A 26,888-nucleotide genomic window follows, 5' to 3' on the forward strand; every position below is an offset into this window, starting at 1 on the left:
TGTGTATGTGATAAATATATATATATATATATATATATATATATATATATATATATATATATATATTATATATTTTTCCACTATGATCAATACAACATTCCTCTTCATATAGACCGCCTTCTCCTTACCCCACGATCCATATACACACATATATGTTCTTACCACAACATACTCATTTGCATATCTCCTCCCCCCTCCTCCCCCCCTCCTCACTCCCCGCCCCGCCCACTCCCCGTCTCCCTTCACTCCCCTTCCACATTGTGTACACCCCATCTCCATGGTTACCTACGCGCCCAATCATTATACATAGTCCCGCCCTCCTCTCAATTACCTCTCCACCCCTCCCATTGCCTATGGTATAAATTCCCACACTGAATATGGCCACCAGCTTAGCCTGATGAAGGGGCACGCATGCTCCGAACGCAAAGCACCGCCCGCCCCACCCCGCTCCCGGAAGTGAAGACACAGGTCAGCACGGCGCTCCACGGAGGATCCATGACCGACATCCTGGCCGCCCGGAGGCTCTGAGGACCCTCGGCACCACCGGAACAGCTACCAGGACCCAAGTCACAGGACTCACATCCCAGGAACCCCCCCACTGGCCTGTGACACCCACATCCCCCCGAGAGCACGCGGATGAAACTACTTTACATGCTGGTTTTTAGCAACTCAAATGTGAGTGTTTTTATCTATTGTAATAAATATTTTTAACATACATGCTGCACTTAGAGGGCACCGTCCTTCTTTCTTTTTTATAAAGGTAAAAAACCTTGAGCCTTTAGAACCACTTTAAAGAAAGCACAAATAAATTTGTCTGTTTTGTAATCTACTAGTCCCTTCAATTTACCCTGTAATGTTGAGGAACAAAGGAAGACATGCTTCAACTCCAGCCTGTGTGACAGCCATGGCTGCCCCAACAGATGCAATGAAGAAAAGAGTGTAGATTGGTGCGTTATTTGCAGGATCACCAGGTGACAAAATGAAAAGCCCTAAAAAGTAAAACAAATGCAGCCACTACATCTAAGGTAATGTAAGCTGCAATATACAGTATTGAAGTTTTGTTTTTGGATTTAAATACGCTTAAAGGTATGCCTATACACCCATAGACCATTTAGAGCAGTCAAACATGCATGCACAATTAGATTACCCTCAGAAGCAAGTATCGGCCTCATGATGTACAAACATGGCAGCTCAGCTGACATCACAGATGCGTCAGATTGGCTTAGCTGAAGATGAGAACATGGCATGTAAGGGCTGCCAGAACCACTTATGTCATGGATTAAGAGTAGTGACCTACCCATTAGACTGTTGGATGTTTTTCAGGGTCCTTGCTAAATACCACTGGATTGGGCAACATGTCATCTCACATCTGGGTAAGCTACCTAAAAGCCACTAAACTGGATCCATATATAAATGCATAGCTTCCTGACTGCCTTTAAAGCCATGAAATCCAGGGTGAGGTAATGTGCAAATTTTGATGTATGCTGAAGTCGAGCTCTGGCTCCACCTGGTCCTTGTCTTATGGAATGTGATATGGGAAGGGTGTTCATGAGGATGTTTCAAGGAGTGACTTTGTATTTATTTATCCAGTTTATTGGCTTTTAATTTGCTTCTCTACATAGTTTCACTTATTCATAAAACTAAATACACTAGGCAAGCAATTTATTTGTCCCAAATGCTTTATTAGACTGTAAATATGCAAACAATATATTAAAGGTTGAGGCGCTAGTGATGTTCAGTAAAACATATAAAATGAATTGTAAGTATACATAGTATAGCAAGCTAGAAAGTCCATACGTGATGTATCCCAGCACCAAAATGTGATGTTCAAAAAAATAAACTTCTAATTCTTCACCATGAGTGCTCAATAGATGGGTGGCCACTCATCAGAAAATTATGACCCCTTTTTACAGAAATGTCAAACGGGGCTTCTGGAATACCAATTGATTCCACTAACAGCACATTTCCACTCCACTGGCCCCTCGAGATGAAAGTAGGATGGGAAACATTATTCCACAAGAGACATAGAGGAAGGTCTCATAGTGTAGTCATTTTATTAAGGTAAAATATGACAACAACAAATGGCGATTACACTCACATGTTACAGTGCTGATCCAGGCACCAGGTATAATCCGCATGTGCAAGTCATCTAGTCCATGAAGGATGGCATGTAGCACGCGTCTCTCCTAAGGACAAAGCTTGAATGGGATGTAGGATCAGGACCTGGAATTGCGGATCCTCTACTCCTAGACTCTAAATATACTGGCAAAATGGCCCAAAAAGTAAAGCTTTTTTTTATTTCAACCGTTTCCTAAAAATACACGTAGTTAGTACAGTAAGCTTGCTTACAAACCCTAAAAAGTAAACGCCCTGAGCACACACTTAGACTTTGCTTATGCTGTGATAAAATTCAAGGCATGAGAAACGAAGGTATATCAATATATTGCAAAAAGGTTTGTGCTGACCACCTTATGAACACAGAAGAGAAAAACCTGTATGACACGGGTCCCCAAACATTTCAAAGAAAGGGACAGTTTACTGTCCTTCGGACTTTGGGGGGCTGGCTTGTGGCCAGTGGGGGTAAAAATGTATCAGGCCCAGCATCAGTGAGAATAAACATGGTCTCAGGGTTGTTGGTATTGATATTAGTGGGAGGAATAGTGCCCCATCATTGGTATTGTTGGGAGGAATAGTGCCCCATCATTATTAGTGAGAGGAATCGTGCCTCATCATTGATATTAGTGAGAGGAATCATGCCTCATAGTTGGTATTAGAGGGATGAATAGTGCCCCATCATTGGTATTAGTGAGAGGAATCGTGCCTCATAGTTTGTATTAGTGGGAGGAATAGTGCATCATTGTTGGTGTCAGAGGCAGGAATTATGTCCAACTGTTGGTGTCATTGGGGGGAATAGTGCCTCAAAGTTTGGATTAGGTCTAGCAAAGGGCCGCATCCAGTCCTTGGGCCACGTTTGGAGACCACTTACATACAGTAAACACATGTTTAATAATAATGTATGCAGAACACATTGACATATTATTAGACCCCTTTCACACCAAGGCGTTTTTGCAGCATTTTAGCGCTAAAAATAACGCTCATAAAATGCTCCCCATGCATCTCAATGGACCCTTTCACACTGAGGCGTTGCGCTGGTGGGTCGCTGAGAAAAATCCTGCAAGCAGCATCTTTGGAGCAGCTTTTGGGCATTGAAAAAAGCCCTTTAAAAACGCCCCTCTCCATTGAAATGAATTGAAAACGCTGTAAAAACACCTATAATCCGCCCTGAGCTGTAGAAAATTCACATGATCTCACAGAGGTAAACATGCAAGCAGAAAAGAGAGCATCTACAACAACACGACTGAACTTGTGGGAAGGTCAGAATGATTAAGCAGACCATCAAAGTGCCACAAAAAAAATTAATCCCAGAAAAATGAAGATTTGAAGTAAAACAAGACACTGCTTGTTACTTTACAAGACACTGCTTATTTTACATGATATCACAAAGGATAAACTTGCAAGCAGAAAGATAGCATCAATAACACATGCTTCAATAACGCTTGAAAAACGCTGTTAAAACGCCAGTAGCGTTGCGTTAATTTTAACGCTCATGCCCCTAAAACGCTGTAAAAATGCTGTAATAAGGCGTTTTTTAAGTGCCTTGGTGTGAAAGGGGTCTAACTGTGAAAAACTGTTGCATGATTACTCAAATCACAATAACCCATTTTAGTATAATAGGAAAACAATAAAAATAGTACATCAAAACCAGTTCATTTCATAGTCCTTGATAATCATTTTCAAGTTCAGGTTGGAAGCTCTTTAGTTGTTGTTGGGGAAGCACCTTTAAATTGGATACTATGACAAATCAAGACTGAAACGTCTAGCTTTTTAAATGAATCCAGCTGTCTTTTCCCAGCCCTGGGAACAGGTTCTATTTTCACTTCTGAATCCCAGGCGCAACTGTCAGTAGCACAGGTGATTATACAGCCAGGACAAAGTGCCCTGACTCATCCTTCATCAGTCGTTTTATGTTTTTTTATCTATATGTGCAGTATAGCCTTAGGCAGTTGCTGGTTAGGTTTAGTAGCACAATATGTAAAGACACAGCCTATTACGTTTGATGTTTTATCAGGTTTACCACATCTATGTAGGATTTTCATGAAGGCCAACTCCACATCCAGGACATGAGTGCTTGGGTGCCTTAGATTAAATGTAAACCAAAAAAAGTAAAGTATAACTAAAGGCAAAACTCTTTTTTTTAAAACTGGTATTAAACCAAAAAACAAAAATGTATTGAAGTTGCAGCTTACTAATTCTTCGATGTTACATAGTTACATAGTAGGTGAGGTTGAAAAAAGACACAAGTCCATCAAGTCCAACCTATGTGTGTGTTTATGTGTCAGTATTACATTACATATCCCTGTATGTTGCGGTCATTCAGGTGATTATCTAATAGTTTCTTGAAGCTATCAATGCTCCCCACTGAGACCACCACCTGTGGAAGGGAATTTCACATCCTTGCCGCTCTTACAGTAAAGAACCCTCTACGTAGTTTAAGGTTAAACCTCTTTTCTTCTAATTGTAATGAGTGGCCACGAGTCTTATTAAACTATCTTCTGCGAAAAAGTTTTATCCCTATTGTGGGGTCACCAGTACAGTATTTGTAAATTGAAATCATATCCCCTCTCAAGCGTCTCTTCTCCAGAGAGAATAAGTTCAGCGCTCGCAACCTTTCCTCATAACTAAGATCCTCCAGACCCTTTATTAGCTTTGTTGCCCTTCTTTGTACTCGCTCCATTTCCAGTACATCCCTCCTGAGGACTGGTGCCCAGAACTGGACAGCATACTCCAGGTGCGGCCGGACCAGAGCCTTATAGAGCGGGAGAATTACTGTTTTATCTCTGGAGTTGATCCCCCTTTTAATGCATGCCAATATTCTGTTTGCTTTATTAGCAGCAGCTTGGCATTGCATGCCATTGCTGAGCCTATCATCTACTAGGACCCCCAGGTCCTTTTCCGTCCTAGATTCCCCCAGAGGTTCTCCTCCCAGTGTATAGATTGCATTCATATTTTTGCCACCCAAATGCATTAATTTACATTTTTCTACATTGAACCTCATTTGCCATGTAGTCGCCCACCCCATTAATTTGTTCAGGTCTTTTTGCAAGGTTTCCACATCCTGCGGAGAAGTTATTGCCCTGCTTAGCTTAGTATCTTCTGCAAATACAGAGATTGAACTGTTTATCCCATCCTCCAGGTCGTTTATAAACAAATTAAATAGGATTGGTCCCAGCACAGAACCCTGGGGAACCCCACTACCCACCCCTGACCATTCTGAGTACTCCCCATTTATCACCACCCTCTGAACACGCCCTTGTAGCCAGTTTTCAATCCATGTACTCACCCTATGGTCCATGCCAACGGACCTTATTTTGTACAGTAAACGTTTATGGGGAACTGTGTCAAATGCTTTTGTAAAATCCAGATACACCACGTCTACGGGCCTTCCTTTATCTAGATGGCAACTCACCTCCTCATAGAAGGTTAATAGATTGGTTTGGCAAGAATGATTCTTCATGAATCCATGCTGATAACTGCTAATGATATCGTTCTTATTACTAAAATCTTGTATAATAGTCCCTTATCATCCCCTCCAAGAGTTTACATACTATTGATGTTAGGCTAACTGGTCTGTAATTCCCAGGGATGTTTTTTGGGCCCTTTTTAAATATTGGTGCAACATTGGTTTTTCTCCAATCAGCTGGTACCATTCCAGTCAATAGACTGTCTGTAAAAATTAGGAACAACGGTCTGGCAATCACCTGACTGAGTTTCCTAAGTACCCTCGGATGCAAGCCATCTGGTCCCGGTGATTTATTAATGTTAAGTTTCGCAAGTCTAATTTTAATTCCGTCCTCTGTTAACCATGGAGGTGCTTCCTGTGTTGTGTCATGAGGATAAACACTGCAGTTTTGGTTACTGAAGCCCCCCGATTCACTCGTGAAGACTGAGGAGAAGAATAAATTCAATACCTTCGCCATCTCCCCATCCTTTGTAACCAGATATCCTTCCTCATTCTTTATGGGGCCAATATGGTCTGTCCTCCCTTTTTTACTGTTTACATACTTAACCACTTCAATACCAGGCACTTAGACACCTTCCCGCCCAGCCCAATTTTCACCTTTCAGCGCTGTTGCAATTTGAATGACAATTGCGCGGTCATGCTACACTGTACCCAAACAAATTTTTTATCATTCTGTTCCCACAAATAGAGCTTTCTTTTGGTGGTATTTGATCACCTCTGCGGTTTTTATTTTTTGCGCAACAAATAAAAAAAGACCGAAAATTTCGAAAAAAAACAAGTTTTTCTTTGTTTCTGTTAAATTTTTTTGTAAATAAGTACGCTTTATCCTTCAATAATGGGCACTGATACGGCGGCACAGATGGGCACTGATACGGCGGCACTGATGGGCACCAATGAGGTGGCACTGATGAGGTGGCACTAACGGGCACTGATGATGGGCACTGATAGGCGGCACTGATAGGCGGCACTGATAGGTGGCACTGGTATGCGGCACTGATGGGCACTCATAGGTGGCACACATAGGCAGCACTGATGGGCACTCGTAGGTGGCATTGATTGGTATATATGGGTGGTACTGATGGGTACGTATGTGTGGCACTGATGGGCACTGACAGGTGGGCACTGATGGGCACTGACAGGTGGCACTGATGGCCACTGACAGGTGGCACAGATGGGCAATGACAGGTGGCACTGATAGAGCATTGCTGGGCAGATCTGGGCATATCATGGACATAATAGTGCCAATCAGTGCCCATTTGTGGGCACTGATTGGCACAGATTGGGCACATGGGGATGGCCATGGGGTACATACCTGGCCATCCACGTTGCCCCTTCCCTGGTGGTCCTAGTGGCATCCCTGGTAGTCCAGTGGGGTGATCTGAGGGGGGGCTGCGCAGACCCCCCCTGCCAGGAGAGCCGCCGATCGGCTCTCCTCTACTTGCGTCTGTCAGACACGAGTGAGGAAGAGCCGATCAACAGCTCTTCCTATTGACAGCGTGATCAGCCGTGATTGGACACGGCTGATCACGTGGTAAAGTGCCTCCGCCGGAGGCTTTTTACCAAGATCAGTGTAGCGGTGTGTCAGACTGACACACCGCTCCACCGATCGCCGCGATGCGCGCCCCCGGGGGCATGTTATCCTGCTGGACGTCATATGACGTCCAGTCAGGATAACACAACCACTTCCCGGACGTCAATCCGCTATAGGGCGGCCAGGAAGTGGTTAAAGAATTTCTTGGGATTTTTTTTGCTCTCCTCCGCTATGTGTCTTTCATGTTCTATCTTAGTCGTCCTAATTGCACCCTTACATTTCTTATTGCATTCTTTATAAAGTCTGAATGCTGAGGATGATCCCTCAACCTTGTATTTTTTGAAGGCCTTCTCCTTTGCTTTTATATGCATTTTTACATTGGAGTTAAGCCATCCAGGATTTTTGTTCACTCTTTTAAATTTATTACCCAATGGGATACATTGGCTAATGCCCTTATTTAATATGCTCTTAAAGCAAACCCATCTCTCCTCCGTATTCTTTGTTCCTAATATTTTATCCCAATTTATGCCTTTTAGCAAGGTTTGTAGTTTAGGGAAGTTGGCTCTTTTGAAATTCAGTGTCTTTGTGTTCCCTTGACGTTTCCTATTTGTGTGATTTATACTGAAACTAATTGACTTGTGATCGATGTTACCTAAATTGCCCCGTATTTCCACATCTGTGATCAGGTCTGTATTGTTGGTAATCAGTAGATCCAGTAATGTTTTATTTCTAGTTGGTGCGTCTTATATCTGACCCATAAAATTGTCCTGCAAGACATTAAGGAACTGGCGAGCCTTAAATGAACGCGCGGTTCCCTCCGCCCAGTCTATGTCTGGATAATTAAAATCCCCCATTATGATAACACTTCCCATCCTTGCTGCTAATCCAATTTGTGATAGGAGATCCATCTCCACTTCCTCCCTCAGGTTAGGGGGCCTATAGCATACTCCCAGTATTATTTTCCCCTTAGTTTCATCCCTTTGGAGCTCTACCCATAAGGATTGCACCTCCTCTCTAGCTCCCTCAGTGATGTCATCTCTCACATTCGCTTGTACATTATTCTTGATATATAGGCATACCCCTCCCCCTTTTTTACCCTCTCTATCCTTGCGGTATAGGGTATACCCTTGAATGTTTGCCAGCCAATCATGAGAGCTGTTGAACCAGGTCTCTGAAATTCCCACAAAACCCAAATCCTCCTTGTACAACAGTATCTCTAGTTCAGCCATCTTGTCCGCCATGCTCCTGGCATTGGTGAACATGCCACATAGTTTAGACCGGTCGCATATTGTCCTCGTATTGGGTGTTTCAAGATTGCAACTAGGACTTGCTACTATACTCACCTTGTGTTTTTGTGCTTTGGTTAACCTACCACTAATGCTCCCAATACTACCCTCTGGAATATCTTCCGCGCTGGCTATCGCTGTCTCTGGACCCCCCCCCCCCCATCGCCTAGTTTAAAAACCCCTCTAACTTTTTGGCCATCTTCAGTCCCAGCAGATCTGCACCCTCCTCATTTAGGTGCAGTCCGTCCCTTCTATAGTACCGGTTACCGACTGAGAAGTCGGCCCAGTCCTCCAGGAACCCAAACCCCTCCTTACTACACCAGCTCTTCAGCCACTTGTTTACTTGTAGTGGCTGCATTCATTTTTTTTTCTTTTTTTTTTTTACTTGACGCCTTTCACACTGAGGCAATTTTCAGGCATTTTAGCGCTAGAAATGGCACCTGTAAAGCGCCTGAAAACTGACTGCCATTCTCTGCAATGGGTGCTTTCACACTGGGGCGGTGCGCTTGCGGGACGTTCAGAAAAGTCCTGCAAGCAGCATCTTTGGGGTGAGTTGGGAGTGCTGTATACAGCGCTCCTTAAACACACCTGTCCATTGCAATGATTGTGCAGAGCTTCCGAAGTGCTTAAAAAGTGTTCCAGAAGCGCCGCAACATGGGAGTTTTTAACCCCTTCTTTGGGGTTAAAAGTGCCTCCGCTAGCAGCCGAAAAGCAGCGCAAAAGCGCCATGTAAACAGCGGTAAAGCGCCACTAAAACGAGCAGCACTTGAACGTGGCTGTGGCCCCAGTGTAAAAGGGGCTTTGGGTTTTTTTTTTCCTTGTAGGGATACAGTCTTTTTCTCAGCTTCCTTTATCAAACCAATCTGTATCGGTTAAAGGTTTGAGACAAACCATTTAAAACTGACAAGGGTACTTAGAATGATCAGCTTTTATTCATTAAAGTAAAACCTTTATCCCAAAAGAAAAAAAGTTTGCTGTAACTTCTTTTCAAGTGTTAGCTGGCGTTCAGCTTCCATTTGTTAGTCAAGTGCCACCAAATTGGCTAGCCTAACATTACCCCCTCCCCAGACTGTCAGTGCTGCTATCCAAAGGTGTCTGCGTTATTATTACTAATACTACTACTACTACTACAGGAAGTGTTACTGAATCACCAGGTGAAATAAAGGAAAAAATAAAACTAATGTAGCCCACCACATCTATGGATTGGTAAGCTGCAATATATTATGTTTTCGTTTTTTGGGTTTAATATTGCTTTGTGATTTAGATTGGAGAGTGGAGAGGGATTGGGATTGGAACACCTGTCAGATTTTTATTGGTGTCTGTGCCCCCATTGAGAACATTCGTGCTTTCTATTTGTTATGTTTATGGTTCCAGGGATTCTCTCATTTTATAGGGATTTCTCCTTCCTGCTCTTACTATGGGACAGAATTTCCCCAGTTGGCAACAAAAGGCAAAAAAATAACACCGGGTATAACACCCCTTACCAATCCAAAATGGGGGGGGGGGGAGGAAGAGTGTTGCCTTTAATTCCACTTTAACTGATGAATTTAGTTGGACGACTAGAGTAAAGCCAACTACAGCTAATCCTTTTCCCCCATCAGGTTTTTTTCCCCCATTAGTTTTGAATGTTGCATGTAAGGGTTTATGCCATACATGGGTGTTAATTGCGGTGTAAGTCCCCATTGAAGTTTCCCCTCTCGTGTTAATGGGGGCAGCAGAAATTATTCAAGTCCAATAGAAGTGTAAAAAGTTAGTTGGTAAAGCCTAACCCCAAAACCTTATGGTTGCCTCTAAATTGCTCCCCATCACTTCTTCTGTGGCCAACATGGCAAAATATCCAGCCCTTCCAGATATGAGGGTGCATGTGGCCTCCTCTCCATGATGCAGTGCTCTCGCTTAGCAGCCAGTTGCTTGGTCTAGGCACTGGCAAATGATTATGGGAGGGTAATATCACTGCTCTTTCAGTTCTGACACTGGGTATTTTGGTGGCTGCTGTTATGAAAAAGATGCAGCAGGGAAGCTTTAGACAGGTGAGTATAGGGTGGGGGGAGGTTTTGCACACACTGTCACTTTGCCCTGAATGGCTACAGTGTCTCTCTAACTTTTCTCCCATTCTTACAGGAAAAAAATATGTTTATAGTTGCGCTGTAAGTGGCATTTACATTCTTTAAAACTTGTGCAGAGTAGGAGTTGAACTTTAAGAGCCGCATTATGTATTTTTAGCGGTGTCTGAGCCTCATAAAGGTTGATCGTATTCTGGTGATTTGCCAAACATTAGGAAGCACATTTAGTAAATTATCATTAATTATTTGCTCAGTTTAACTGACTGGACACATTTATTCCCATCTAGAGCACAGCTAGAAAATGAAAAGAAGAAAAGAGAAATAGCAGAGAAGGAAAAAGAGAGGATAGAACGTGAAAAGGATGAGCTAATTGAACGCCTTCGACAAATCGAAGAACAGACGCTAAAAGCACAAAAAGGTATTTTAATAAGTATACTGTTCCTGAAGTATACCAGCAATATGTACAACTTGTCACTTGGAGGAGGGGTAGGTCTTATTTTTCAATGCAGGACACAGGTTAAGTATTCACAGACCAATGGCAAGCTTTTGAGGACATGCCCCTTTGTGTGCCTCCCCTATGACCCTACCCGCTCTGTGAGTTCTCAGTTTTTTGCTAGTGTCCTAAGGTGGTGGACCTATTCTTGCTTATGGAAAAATCACTCTTGGATTAACTACTTTATTATTTTATCTTCTGATTCTTTAATCGGCTCACTGGGAGCCATACCCTGACGACATGCTGTGGGGACAGCCTGTGACGTTGCTTCAGGAACTGGATCCTGCATTGGCACTCACCTTGGCACTTTGTGCAGCACGTTTAGCCACAGGTGGCTTTACAGGTTTATGGCCTACCTACGATGAAGGGCGAAGCCTTAACCGCCTTAACCGTATTGTAGGGACCAGCCATGTGGACAGGTAAGACCGGGTCACCCTGTACAGTATATTTGACTGTTATTGTAAAACTGAGACTCTGGAATTTAATTTACCATGTAAACTTTTCAAGCTTCACACTGCGCTAAAACTTAACATCTTAGAGCTGTGTGTCGTGAAGTGGCCAGGTGTTCTATCACACCACAGGTCGCACACTTTGAGGCCTTATAAGGTACTTGAGCACTTCCTCCTGCCCTTTTGCCATGAGAACCTTGCTACTTGGCAGTCTGTACCTGGATTGCAGTGTGTATCCTTCTTGGACAGACTTACTCTATATTCTGCACCCTACTTTATTACCCCACAAGGGAATACCCTCACCCTTCACTATGGCAGAAGCCAAGCAAAAGGGAGCCATGGCAAAAACTCAGATGAACATTGACTCTGCCGAAGGACCTGCACAACACTCAACCCCAAAGTGACTTTGCATCAGAGCAGGGCCCAATTTTATCAATCGTCTGCATCCAGGGGCGGACTGACCATTCGGGCACTGACCGAGGGCCCCATGCCACTAGGGGGCCCCATCAGGGTGGCCAGCCTCAGTAAAACAAGGGACAGTATGTAAAAATCTGTGCATTTTTACATCTGTCCCTGAAATGTCTGACACCGACATCATTTTGATGTGAAAATCCCGAGATTATATCTGCTCCGCCTCTGCACTGCCCCCTCAGCCAATAGGAACACGCTGTACATGCCCCCTTCCACAGCGCGGCTTTTTTGACACAGGAGATGCCAACTGCTGGAGAAGAGGAGAGGGAGGCGGGGACACAGCTTGCAGTGTGGGACGGGCTACTGCCTAATAAGGTAAGCTGGCTGAGCATTACAAAATGGATTCTAGTCAGTGGATTACCCTGGTGAGCACTTGATTGGCTGAGAGGTGGTTCAGTTCCTAACACAACGCTTAGTGAACAGTGAGTGCCCAACATGGCGCCCTTTGTTCACCTTTTTGGACGCCTATTAGAGCCTATGGCTCTAATCAGGTGCTTACAAAAAATACCCCGCCGCTGTAATTCAGGTGCCTGGCCTCCGAAAAGGGGCCAGACACCTGAATAGGGGGTGTCAGCGGTGACCATAGATAGATTCATGCAATGCACGTTTATTACCCTGAGCTTGTATATGTGTTCGTACACTTGTATAAGCATTAGCTGTATGGGGATGAGCAATTAGCTGCATAAGAATTAGCATTAGCTGTATGAGAATTTGTATTAGCCGAACTAGCTTCCTGACATAGGGTTTGTTTTTGTTAGGGTGTTACTACTACTACTTCTACTACTACTCACAAATAAATTCACAAATAAATAAAATAAGCATAACGAAGTAATTAACCCCTAACTCTTCAAAAAATAAAATCATAATAAATAAGCACCCTAACACTAAATTACTATTATTAATGATAATTTTTTTAAATTTTTTTTTGGGGTTTGGGTGTTATTTTTATATTAAAAAATGTAAGGTTAGGGGTTAATTGTCATTTATATATTACATATTAATTTATTTTATGTATTTATGATCATTTATAGTGATTTGTAAACTTCGTTTACATTTATTCATATATTGCTATTTTATGTTTTAAAATTTTAATTTGAGCTGGAAAAACTCACGACAAAACGCGCAAATGGCACGTTTCTATCAATTTCTATGGGAATAAAAATGCACCAAAAACGCACAAATCTGCCCGATTTGAGCTACAAAAAACTCCAGAACTTTTTTGAGCTTCAGGCGTTTGGCTTCATGTGACTTGGACTGGAGATGTGAACCTTCTCCATAGAGCATAATTTTTTCTCCAGTGCTTTTGGTGTTTTAAGCTGTTATTGGGACGTGAGGTGTGGATGGGGCCTTAGACTCCAGCATTGACTGCTTGGACTTGCTAAAGGGCAGAAACCACTTTCAAATTTTTCTGCATATGGGTCACTATAATTGATCCAACAGTATTACTTCATAGAATAAATAGTCACTGACCTCTAAAAAGTATGGTCAATTATAGGTGTGTCAACCCTTGACTGACTACATGCTTATTTTAGATCACCAAGTAGTAAGGCAAGGTTAAAGGTTCGTGTTTTTAAAAATACAAAAAAAAAAAAACAAACCTGTCATACTTGCCTCCTCTGTGCAGTTCGTTTTGCACAGAGTGGCCCCCTGATCCTCTTCTGGGGTCCCTCAGCAGCACTCCTGGCTCCTCTTCTCGAGTGCCTCATTGGAGAGCCGCGCTCCTGTGTCCTGCTGCTGCGTCCATTGACACAGACAGCAGGACTCGGCCCCACCCCCGGCTCCCGCATCATTGGATTTGATTGACAGCAGCGGGAGCCAGTTGGCTGCGCTGCTATCAATCTATCCACTCAGGACCCAAGACACCGGCTGGAGCTGGTGTGCTCGTCCCCGTTGCTGTAAAGACCGGGTTCAGGTAAGTAAAAGGGGGGGGGCTGCTGCATCACAGGAGCTTTTTCACCTCAATGCATAAAATGCATTAAGGCGAAAAAACTCGAGGGTTTACAAGTCAGCCCCAGGACTTGCATTTTCAAAAAAAAAAGGTTAGCAATTACAGCTTTCATATTTTCATCTTGAGCTAGGTTTTCTGTAGTGGGCTTATGATTCAGAATTTATTGTCATTTGTGGACTTAGCAAGTTCTCCATGTAAATACTGTGCCCTAATGTAAGATGCAATACTGTGTCTGCAGACTATCGCCAAAGTTATTTCGATATATTTTCTTTTGCATTTGATAGAACCACTTCATAAAATTATTTACTATTCAGTAGTCAACTAATAAGTATTTTATCCAGGTTTCACACATGCTAAACTTGGGTCTGCAAGCTGGATTAGACTGCAGAGCTCTGAAATAGCCCTGAAAGCAGAGCTCATTGTACATGCAGCCTTACAGCTGCTAATATCATGCGTCTTATAAATGGCAGACAGGCTGATACCGATATCTTTTTCTTACTGTTAAATTAGTGTTTTATTTTCTTAAAAATGTTTTCACTTGCATACTAATTTGTAGCGGAGATGTAAACATTTTATTGCATACATGCATTGCTCATCGTCTGCTGCACAGCAGTCACATACATATAAGGACCTCTCCTTTTAGTTTGGTAGTTGATAAGCTTGTGGACTAGGAACACCATGAATTTTAGAATGCATCTGTTATACAGGAATATCTACAGTGGGGCAAAAAGGTATTTAGTCAGCCACCAATTGTGCAAGTTCTCCCACTTAAAAAGATGAGAGGCCTGTAATTGTCATCATAGGTATACCTCAACTATGAGAGACAAAACGTGGAAACAAATCCAGACAATCACATTGTCTGATTTTTGAAAGAATTTATTTGCAAATTATGGTGGAAAATAAGTATTTGGTCACCTACAAACAAGCAAGATTTCTGGCTCCCACAGACCTGTATCTTCTTCTTTAAGAGGCTCCTCTGTCCTCCACTCATTACCTGTATTAATGGCACCTGTTTGAACTTATCAGTATAAAAGACACCTGTCCACAACCTCAAACAGTCACACTTCAAACTCCACCATGGTGAAGACCAAAGAGCTGTCGAAGGACACCAGAAACAAAATTGTAGACCTGCACCAGGCTGGGAAGACTGAATCTGCAATAGGCAAGCAGCTTGGTGTGAATAAATCAACTGTGGGAGCAATAATTAGAAAATGGAAGACATACAAGACCACTGATAATCTCCCTCGATCTGGGGCTCCACGCAAGATCTCACCCCGTGGGGTCAAAATGATCACAAGAACGGTGAGCAAAAATCCCAGAACCACACGGGGGGACCTAGTGAATGACCTGCAGAGAGCTGGGACCAACTTAACAAAGGCTACCATCAGTAACACACTACGCTGCCAGAGACTCAGATCCCGCAGTGCCAGACGTGTCCCCCTGCTTACGCCAGTACACGTCTGGGCCCAGCTGAGGTTTGCTAGAAAGCATTTGGATGATCTAGAAGAGGATTGGGAGAATGTCCATACATACCACCAAAAGTGTATGACAACCTTGTGAAGACTTACAGAAAACGTTCGACCTCTGTCATTGCCATCAAACAAAGTATTGAGATGAACTTTTGATATTGACAAAATACATATTTTCCACCATAATTTGCAAATAAATTCTTTCAAAAATCAGACAATGTAATTGTCTAGATTTGTTTCCACATTTTGTCTCTCGTAGTTGAGGTATACCTATGATGACAATTACAGGCCTCTCATCTTTTTAAGTGGGAGAACTTGCACAATTGGTGGCTGACTAAATACTTTTTTGCCCCACTGTATATTGGTAATTGTGTGGAATAACTTTTGCATGACTGCCTACGTTTTAATAGACCTGTAGTGTGAATGGGGAGAATTTTCTTTTACGAACAGGTTTAATTTACAGTCAAAACATATTGTTTTTAGTACAGCAGGACTCTTGTCAAGATGAGAAATTGTGAGAAATCTCCATTGTTGTCACAGACAAATACATACAGTACTTTGTAGAGCAAGAAAGAATTGGAATTTCTTACAAGGCCATGCTTTTCTTCTCCCAGAAATGACCACACAACCCATTCCCTGTACCTGGGTCACAGGAAATAAGGGAAAATCTTCCCTCACTTATACACATGGAAACTCACAGTTCTTCTGGAATCACTCATGTGTTTTGTTTTGTTTTGTTTTGTTTTTTTACAGAGCTAGAAGAACAAACTAGGAAAGCTTTAGAGTTGGAACAGGAAAGAAAGCGCGCAATAGAAGAATCTGAGCGCCTAGAGAAAGAGCGACGGTCTGCAGAAGAAGCCAAGGCGGCACTGGCCAAGCAAGCTGCAGACCAGATGAAAAACCAGGAGCAGCTGGTGAGGAGGAAGTGCACAGAGAAGGCTTTTCTTTTAGAGCAGTTTGTAGATGAGTTATGGATTTATATTATTAGGAATATGATATCATCGGGGTTTCACTTTAGTGAATAAAACCGAGCTTTGCTAATTTACTTCCGATGGGGAAATCTGATTTTCATGATTATCAAAGTTTACACAGGTTAAAAGAGCACTCTAGGTAAAACCCAAATTTCAGTTTTAAGTATATAACTTTTTGTATGCAAGGTTTAGTAGAATATGAAATGCACTGCAGTCTTAGACATTGGAGCAGGTAAAGAAATCTGATCCAATCCTTGCCCCTGTTTTGTTCCAACAATAATCTCTGTACATTGTTTTTTTTTTTTGCCTCAAGTGCCTGCAATGGAAATTTTTGGTATGGGCATTTCATATTTTTTTTCAAAAATTGAGGGGGGAAATAAAAAATAAAATCTTTAACCCCCATGCTCCCTCACTCCCCAATAACCATTACTCCTAACCACTGGGATGACCCTAGCTCGTAACCAAAAACTAAAAGCTAGCCTAGCCCTTGTTTAATCCTGAAATGCAACCTAAACACTTAGGCCTCATGCACACAGAGTGTTTGCGTTTTTTCCTCTGATCACCAGAACTCCTCGCAGGAGAAAAGCTGCTTGAAAAAATGCGGCTAAAGCCGCGTAGTGGACACATGTTTAGGCATGTGAAGCTATTGCATGTTAATTGTTGTTAGTACTGTATTGTATTCCCCTGACTATTTCTGGCACATCAACAGTTTTTTTCCTGTAATTGTAGCATGTTTAAAGAGATAAAAATGGGGAAATGTGCATGAATTGCAGGAAAGTACAAAATCTATACAGTATTTTGTCTCATATATGATTTAGTGTTTGGAACACAACATGCAAAATACCTTAAAAAAAAAAAAAAAAAACACCCCATTTTCATGTCCATGTGAACTAAGCCTGTGGCCCCTTTTAGATGGAGTGGAATCCATCCAAGCAGATCCATCTGCTCAGCAGGGGATCTCTCTGCTGATCCCTGCAGAGCAGGCGGATGACAAGTCCATGTCCGCTATGCAGAGTGGACATGGACACAGCCTGCTGTTCTCTATTGGGCTGTCAGATGGAAACAGACTGCCTCTCCAATGATTCGATCCGCCAGGCGGATGAGGCACGGATCCCCATCAGTCTATTTTGACCGGATCAGGTGTCTGTGGTTGACAGCGGACACATGTCTGCTGACATCCGCCCCCCCATGAAGAACAATGGGAGGTCCGATTGGGTCCACCTGAAAAACTGACAGGCGGACCTGATCGGTCGGCTGATGAGAAATGGGCCTATTTTGTGTATTCTTTTTTTAATTTCTCTAGCTTTATAAGGCTACAAAATTTTAAACCAAGGTTTTCGTGGTTAGTATGGCACTGTTTCGGTGTGTGGGTTTTGATCTATCTTGCTCCTTTCATCTGCCTTTTTTTTTTTATCTGTCAAATGGCAGTATGTGCCTTTTTGGTTTTGTTTTTTATACAGCCCACCAGTTTTTTTTTAGATTTTTGTTTTAATCAAATGGGGAACAGTTTGAAAATACCAGAAGGAAGAGTTTGCAAGTCTAGTTTAGTTTGCAGCTTCCCTATTTATGCCTCTGCATTTCTTTGATCAGCACCAATGATCGCTCAGGTGAAAAGCTTAGGTCAGACTTTCATAGGGGAATTGCAGTCAATGCAGATCTTCCAAAGACCATGGACAGTAGTAAAGGCCTGCAGTGATTGCTCCTAAAATGGAAAAATCTAGCTTAGGTGGGAGTGCTCTTTTTAGATATGTTTTTCGTGTAAGAAAAACTTGACCCCTGTTTTTGACCCACAGGCAGCTGCAACTAGTGGTAGCTTGGTAATACCTATGGGAGAATATTTCTTAAGTGTAGTATTTTTTTTGTTTTTGTTTATGTTTTACAGTGAAGGATTTTTGTTGATTACCTTAGTGACTTGTTTGATGTATATACTTTTATGTTCATTATAGGCTGCTGAACTTGCAGAATTTACTGCCAAGATCGCTTTACTTGAAGAAGCAAAGAAGAAGAAAGAAGAGGAAGCTTCAGAGTGGCAACAAAAAGTAACGTCTACCTTTTATCAATTGTATGCATTTGATATTGTGAATTCTTTCATGAGGCCTATTAAACAGCTCATGGTATAGAATCACATTGAGCCCTTTTTCAAACGTAGATTCCAGTGTGCCAGTTGTATGTAAAATGTATGCATTCCAGCACTTAGTGAGCTTTCCACGGGTCAACAGCAATCCGTAACTGGTGGCATTGTGTTGTGCTTCAAGGAACATTTGACAATAGAAATATCAGAGCTGAAATTCTTGACCTACCTTTAGAGTTGAAAATATTTTTATTGTTATAAAACAACAAAAGAACTAATACATTTGACATAAAGTAAAACATATTGAGAGATCAATCAGCGAGCAAAATGGCTATCGCCCACAGCTAAGCTGATCATTATTAAGTAAATTTTAATATAAATAAATCATGTCAAGTATCATAATAGAAGGTCATGGAGAAAAGAGAAAAAGAATAATTAGGAAATGAGTAAGGGGGAAGAAGACAGAAAAGAAAAAAGGGGGGAAAAGGAGAGAAGAGTAGGGAGAGGGAGTTCCGCTGGCTGTGGTTGAGAAGGAAGGACTCCAGGTCCCTAGACATGGTCAAGGGATCAGCGTATATTCAAATTCATAGGGGAAGCTGTAATCTGGGGGGCAGGAAGTAAGGAAGACAGCGTATCTGAGGAGGAGAAGCGCTGCCAGACCGACCATAAAATTGTAAATTTCTCGTAGGTGTCATTGTCAAGCGCTAGCATCTCCTCCATTCGCATAATATCGTTCATGGTGGAAGTCCAGAGGGACAATAGGGGGATAGTCGCTGTCTTCCAGAAAAGGGGTATGAGTTGGCGAGCTGCAGACAGGAAAAAACGTAAAAGGTTGCGCTTTTGAGAGGCTATTGAACAAGGCAGAATAGATAGGAGGGCTATTTCAGGAGTCAAGTGCAGAGGATCATCGATAATTTTTTCTTAAACCTGGGATACCTGATTCCAGAAGGGCCGGATCCGATCACATTCCCACCAAATATGTAGATACGACCCTGTTGTAAGAGAACAACGCCAACACAAATTTGAAGTTGAGGGGAAAATTTTCCGTAGAGAGGCGGGGTCCCCATACCACCTCGCCATGACCTTAAAATTTTTTTCTTGTGAATAGCATGAGATTGAGGACTTATGCGCGAAATGGAACGCAGTTTGCCAGTCCGCTCTGGAGATGGTCTTTCCCAGGTCTGCCGACCATACTCTAGTGTAGGTGGGAAGGTCTGTCTGTGTAAGAGATTGAATAAGACTGTAGATACGTGAGAGCAGGTGTCTAGGTAACTCTTGCGAAGAGCTGAGGTGTTCAAAGTCAGTCAAGGGGCGATGGACCTGAGAGGAAGTGAAAAGATGTGCGGTAAAGGTGGAGAGGTGTATGGAAGTGAGCCAGTCTCGATTTCCTAGAGGGATATTTGGTGTTCCATTGTCCGCCCGGATAAAGGAGTGTGCTTGGGGCCAAGAAGAGCGGGAGAGAGAACCAATAGCATGAGCCCCTATACCTTGTGGAAAGGCGGGATTATCGAAAAGTGGTGATAAGGGAGATGGGTCTGAAGATAGAATCTCACATAGACCTCTCTTATACCAAAGTATGAGGGCAGCTGTAGTGAGGGGTGATGAATCCGCCAAAACTGATAAGTTACGTTTATAGCCCCACAATAAAGCCCTAAGGTCAACGGGGGACATATCCTGTTCAACCATAACCGAAGCTTTTTGGGAAGGTTGTGGGAACCAATCAAGGATACGTGCCATTAATGTGGCTTTGTAATAAAGCTCAAAGTCAGGTAGACCTGTACCTCCTTGTAATTTTGGCCGGGTGAGTAGCTTGGATTTGATTCTCGATAATCCTTTATTCCACAGAAAGCGGATGGAAAGAGAGCGTAGAGTAGAGAAAAAGGGTTTGGGTACTATGATTGGGATGGTCTGAAATAGGTAGAGCAATTTGGGTAAAGTGTCCATCTTAAGGGTGTTTATGCGTCCAAACCAGGGTATGGGTTTGTCCCCCCAGGAGGCAAGATCTTTACGGAGTCGAGAGAGGAGGGGGATGTAATTCAGTGTAAAGAGAAGTGATAAGTTAGCCGTTATGGTTACGCCTAAGTACTTAATGCCCTTGGTCTGCCAGTGAAAGGTATAGTTGGATTTGAGGGAGGACAATGTGGGAGCAGGGAGAGAGATATTAAGCGCTTCAGTCTTGGAGATATTGAGTTTAAAATTACTCAAACTTCCGAAACGTTGGAACTCCAAGAGCAAAGAGGGGAGTGTAATATGTGGTTGGCGTGCGTAAATGAGTAGATCATCAGCGTAAAGTGCAAGTTTATGGTGTGCGGAAGGCGTGTGTATGCCTTGTATGGAATCATTTTGGTGAATGGCACATGCTAGATGTTCCATTACTATAACAAAAAAAAAGGGGTGAGAGGGGGCATCCCTGGCGAGTCCCATTGGAGATGTCAAATGCAGCTGAAGAAGTACCATTAACCAGGACCGAAGCAGAGGGATTGGAGTAGAGTGACATAATTTTGGAGATGAAAGAGGATCCCAACCCAATTTGCTCAAGGGAAAGTTTTAGGAAGCGCCAGTTAACCCGATCGAAAGCCTTCTCGGCATCAAAGGAGAGAAGGCAGATCTGTTGATGGTGGCGTTAGGCATAGGAGATGAGGTTAATAGTTTTGGTGGTGTTGTCTCGTGCCTCTCTACCCGGGACGAAGCCCACCTGGTCTCTATGTATGATCCCAGGGAGAGAGGGAGAGAGACGATTAGCAAGGATTTTGGCAAAGAGCTTAAGATCAATGTTTAAAAGCGATATTGGGCGGTAGCTGCTGCATTGGGAAGGGTCCTTATTGGGTTTTGGTAAGATGGAGACATTGGCTGAAAGGAGTGCTTTGGAAGGGAGGGTGGTATCATCTATGGAATTAAAGGCTTTAGTGAGAAACGGTACCAATAAGGGTGCAAAGGTTTTGTAAAACCTCGGAGAGTAGCCATCGGGGCCTGGGCATTTGCCCAGTTTTAATTCCTTGATGGCGCCTAGGAACTCCGGTTCCAACAGGGGGCCATCCAAGTCCACGGACATCTGGGGATCAATCACAGGTAGTGCCGTTTCCATTATATAGGTCCGCATTGGGTCTTGGGATGGGGGCAGAGAACTCGGTGGGGAGGGTTGCGGCAGGTTATATAACTGGGCATAATAGTCTTTAAATGTGGTGGAAATGTCTTTGCAACCAAAAACTTTAGTCTGGTCTGGTTTGGTGAAGAAGGGAATGGGAAGACGTGGAACCCTGGGATGAATAACCCGTGCCAGATGTTGACCGCATTTATTGGCTATAGAATAGTAAGATTTTCGGGCGCGATCCCTAGCTATGAGAGAGTGTGAATCTAATAATTGGAGTAAATCCCGACGGGTTGGAAAGGGCCACAAAAGTGGAGGGGTCCAGATTTGATTTGTGTAGGGATTCTAGATCAGAAATGTTGGTCAGGAGGCGCCTGATGTCGTCAGACCTAATCTTTTTCAAACGAGAGCCGTTCTGAATTAGGACGCCCCTGACCACACACTTCAGCGCCTCCCATTGGTTAAGTGGAGAAGTTGTATCTGCTATGTGGTCAATTTTAAAGTTATGAATTGCTTTAGTAACTTCAGCGATGCATACTGAGTCTCGTAAGAGATTATCATTGAGGCGCCAGGAGTGCCCCCTACGTAACTGTGGGGGTCGGGTGAAAGACAGATATACCGGGGCATGGTCAGACCAGAGAGCATGTCCTAGAGAGGTTAGTAAAGGTGTATCTAGGAGGGATTGGGAGATGAGAAAATAGTCCAGTCTGCTATATGAGTTGTGTGCTATGGAAAAGTATGTGAAATCTCTGTCAGTAGGATGATGTATACGCCACACGTCCACTAATTGATAAGAATGTAAAAGAGATTTTATGTGTGAGAGTGAGGTCGTGGACATGGAAGACTTACCAGTAGAGGTGTCGGCAGATGGGGAAAGAGCCACATTGATGTCTCCTCCAACGATAACACTAGAACCTCCGAAAGAGGTCAGTCTGGCAAGAGTGGATGATAGGAAGCGCGCCTGATCTGTGTTTGGAGCGTAGATGTTGGCGACTGTAAAGAGAAAATTATTAATTTTTAGTTTGAGAAATATAAAGCGACCGTGATCATCAATATATGAGTCAATAACCTCAGGGTGAAAAGACCTATGAAATGCGATCGAAACCCTCTTGGATTTTGCAGCGGGGTTGGTACTGTGAAACCAAGTGGTATAGAATCGACTGCGCATCATGGGTATGGAATCGGTCCTGAAATGGGTTTCTTGTAAAAAGAGAATATTAGTTTTCTGTTGTGTGTATGGAAGTGATAAAGGATCTGGCTACGTGTCTCTGGGGTATTAAAGCCTCTACAATTGTAAGAAGCTAAATTGGTGGTGGAGTAGCGGTCATATCAAGGTGGGTATAAAGGGAAAGGGGAGAAAAAAGAAACAACGAGAGTCCCTCGAGAAACCGCCCCAGCCAGCAGAGGAGTGGAAGGGGAAGGGAAAATGGGAGGAGAGGGGATAGATGTGAGGGAGAGAGCGGAAAAAGATATAAGAGAAATGAAAGAAATCTCAGGAAGGAGCAAGAGAGGAGAGAGAAAGAGGAGAGAGAGCAGGGAAAGGAAAAGGGTTCCAGTATCCATAATTGTCCAATCGGTAATACAGTCTGACCTGAAAAGATCAGAAGAGGGAGCCCGGGACCCTGATCCTAGCAAATTAAACAGTATACTGATTGTAATAGGGTAGACCACTAGGTGGTACCGGTTAATCAAAAGTTGAGAGAAAGAAAATAAAAAACAAAACAAAAAACTGTAAAATATAGAACATCTGTAAACCACGGAACGGTGCCAAGTGGGGGCACCGAGTATTCCTAAGGGGGGGTTAGTGTTTAGCATGGCGAGAGCTCCCGGAGCCCCGGGAACCACAGGGCCTATAATATGTAAAGTAAACTGGGCTGTACTTGGAAGCGTAATTAGCATATATAAGTATAGATAATAAGATATCATATTCAGAGACACAAAGGGGGGAAAGCATGGGTTAATACAACATTATAAACAGTTGAGTGTGCCATGAGAGCAATAGTAGAATGCAAACAGGCACACCAGTCCCAGGAAAAAAGGAAAAGTGATAGTTCAAAAGTAGCGAGCAGGAGCCTCCGGCTTGAAGAGACTGGAAGAACAGTGGGATCAGCTTCACAGCATGTAAGAACCGCAGCAGTCCCAGAAGGCCAAGGTGGATCTTCCTGTTGCAGCTTATGAGCCATTGAGCAATTTTTAGCAGAGGAACCTGGTATCTTCTAAGGCATAAGGACCCCGAACGTGGGTAACAATAACCTTAAAGAAAAGGTTTCTATCTTCCAATTGAAGAAAACCAGTAACAGGAACTGCTTGCTGGAAGAGGTGTGGAAAAGTGAAGGCTATCTACAGTGGCTCGAGGAATGAAAGTCCTTAGAGATCCAAGGTGGTGCAGTAGGCATTCCTACTCAGGTAGAGGAAAAAAAAAAAGGATAGGAGACCAGCCGGTCCGTATAGCATCAGTCATCAGGGTCTATGCGGGGTGAGGATCCAGGACGGCGTTTGCGGCTGTGTTTCTGCCACTGCGGGATGTACGGCAGGCCTGGTGTAGTTGGAGAGAAAGGCCAATCTGGCAAAGACACCTGCGGCAACTCCAGGGTGCTCAGGAATGCAGGGAGGTCACCCAGCATGCGGAATGTGGCAGTCTTACCATCATGGTGCACCCGTAACTGAAAAGGAAAGCGCCATTGGTATTTTATTTGGCGTGATTGGAGAAGCTGTGTGAGAGGCTTCAGGGCCTTCCGCATGGTCAGGGTTAAACGTGAAAGATCAGGTAACAACATCACGGGAGTGGTATTGAAAAGAATAGAGTCCTGCATGCTGGCTGCCCGCATGATGGATTCCTTAATGTTGTAGAAGTGCACTCTGCAGAGCGTGTCTCGAACGAATGAGGGGTCAGGATTCCTGGGGCCTGAGGTCCTGTGGACCCGGTCTAGTTCAAGTGGATTATCTTTGGGTAATTGTAGGAGCTGATTAAAAATGGCCGTCACCGCTGCCCTTAAGTCCTTGGGTTCCACAGATTCAGGGATGCCGCGTATGCGAATATTATTATGCCTGTTTCTGTTCTCGATGTCATCCTGTTGAAACGCCAGGTGCTGCAGCATGGTTGTGTGGGAGTTAAGTATTTCCTCATGCTTCTGAACAGAGGTATGGAGTGTCTCTGTTGTGGCTTCAATGTCCTCAAAACGAACACCAATGTCCCTTTTAAGCTCAGAAATCTCCTGTTTGTAGGTTTTTTCTATGTGGTGTACACACTGCTCAAAATCAGCCTTGGTAGGGAGAGACCGCATGTAGTTGTGCAGGGATCTCATCTGGGATTCTAGATCCCATCCACCCTCAGATCCTATGGATGCAGTGGAACGGCACCTGGAGAGGCTGGGGGGAGAAACTGGAGGCACAGGGGTAGTGTGGGATGCCTGTGAGCAGGCCATAGTGTCCAGGGCTGACTCGGAGCGGGCCGGGGACGGAGGCGCCGGCGCCATCTTGGATCTCGGCTGGCGCTGGGCCGCGGCCAAAGATCGGGTGAAAAAGTTCCCCAAATCCCCTCCTGGACGAGAACCCCCCGTTCCCTGTTGGTCCCGGTACTTAGCTTTCCCCATCGGATTCTTTTAAACAGCCGGATTCGGTTCAGAAACGCCCTGTAGAGCCGAGGGACCTGGGAGCTGTGGAACAACACGTCCTCTCACTCCATGCGTCAGGCCACGCCCCCCTTGACCTACCTTTAAAGCGGTAGTAAACCACAGCCTTTTTTTTTGTTTACACATAGTTGCATAGTAGGTGAGGTTGAAAAAAAGACACAAGTCTGTCAAGTCCAACCTGTGTGTGTGATTATATGTCAGTATTACATTGTATATCTCTGTATGTTGCAGTCGTTCAAGTGCTTATCTAGTTTTTTGAAACTATCGATGCCCCCCCGTTGAAACCACCGCCTGTGGAAGAGAATTCCACATCCTTGCCGCTCTTGCAGTAAAGAACCCTCTACACAGTTTAAGGTTAAACCTCTTCTCTTCTAACTTTAGTGATTGGCCACGTGTCTTATTAAACTCCCTTCTGCGAAAAAGTTTTATCCCTATTATGGGGTCACCAGTATGGTATTTGTAAATTGAAATCATATGCCCTTTCAAGCGTCTCTTCTCCAGAGAGAATAAGTTCAGTGCTCGCAACCTTTCTTCGTAACCAATTTCCTCCAGACCCTTCATTAGCTTTGTTGCCCTTCTTTGTACTTGCTCCATTTCCAGTACATCCTTTTTTGAGGACTGGTGCCCAGAACTGGACAGCATACTCCAGGTGAGGCCGGACCAGAGTCTTGTAGAGTGGGGGAATTATCGCTTTATCCCTGGAGTTAATCCCCTTTTTAATGCATGCCAATATTCTGTTTCCTTTGTTAGCAGCAGCTTGGCATTGCATGCCATTGCTAAACCTATCATCTACTAGGACCCCCAGGTCCTCTTACATCTTAGATTCCCCCAGAGATTCACCCCCTAGTGAGTAGATTGCATCCATATTTTTGCCACCCAAATGCATTATTTTAAATTTTTCTACATTAAACCTCATTTGCCATGTAGTTGTCCACTCCATTCATTTGTTCAGATCTTCTTGCAAGGTTTCCACATCCTGCGGAGAAGTTATTGCCCTGCTTAGCTTAGTGTCATCCGCAAATACAGAGATTGAACTGTTTACCCCATCCTCCAGGTCGTTTATGAATAAATTAAACAGGATTGGTCCCAGCACAGAACCCTGGGGGACCCCACTTCCCACCCCTGACCATTCCGAGTACTCCCCATTTATCACCAACCTCTGAACTCGCCCTTGTAGCCAGTTTTCAATCCATGTACTCACCCTTTGGGTCCATGCCAACGGACTTTACTTTATACAGTAAATATTTATGGGGTACTGTGTCAAATGCTTTTGCAAAATCCAGATACACCACGTTTAAGGGCCTTCCTTTGTCTAAATGGTAGCTCACCTCCTCATAGAAGGTTAATAGATTGGTTTAGCAAGAAAGATTCTTCATGAATCCGTGCTGATTACTTCTAATGATACCATTTTCATTACTAACATTTTGTATGTAGTCCCTTATCCCCCTCCAAGAGCTTGCATACTATTGATGTTAGGCTAACTGGTCTGTAATTCCCAGAGATGTATTTTGGCTCTTTCTTTAAATATTGGTGCTACACAGGCTTTTTTCCAATCAGCTGGTACCATTCCAGTCAGTAGACTATCAGTAAAAATTAGAAACAATGGTCTGGCGATTACTTGACTTTGTTCCCCAAGCACACTCGGGTGCAAGCCATCTGGTCCCAGGGATTTATTAATGTTAAGTTTCCTAAGTCTATTTTTAATTCTGTCCTCTGTTAGCCATGAGGGTGCTTCCTGTGATGTGTCATGAGAACAAACACTGCAGTTTTGGTTACTGAGGTCCCCGATTCGCTCGTGAAGACTGAGGAGAGGAATGAATTCAATACCTTCGCCA

At 43.5% G+C, this 26,888-nt stretch overlaps 1 protein-coding gene across 1 annotated transcript in view; it reads left to right on the forward strand.

Annotated features, from left to right (window-relative positions):
- The window catches only part of RDX (radixin), a 227,520-nt gene that overhangs the window by 175,479 nt on the left and 25,153 nt on the right, over positions 1–26,888 (forward strand). The window contains exons 10-12 of the mRNA XM_073613487.1: positions 10,749–10,879; positions 16,045–16,205; positions 18,209–18,301. Of these exons, the coding sequence (XP_073469588.1) occupies positions 10,749–10,879; positions 16,045–16,205; positions 18,209–18,301 (385 nt within the window). The remainder of the gene's footprint in view (positions 1–10,748; positions 10,880–16,044; positions 16,206–18,208; positions 18,302–26,888) is intronic.

Source organism: Aquarana catesbeiana, linkage group LG02 (assembly GCF_042186555.1).
Source record: "Aquarana catesbeiana isolate 2022-GZ linkage group LG02, ASM4218655v1, whole genome shotgun sequence".
In the NCBI taxonomy this organism is placed as follows: domain Eukaryota; kingdom Metazoa; phylum Chordata; class Amphibia; order Anura; family Ranidae; genus Aquarana; species Aquarana catesbeiana.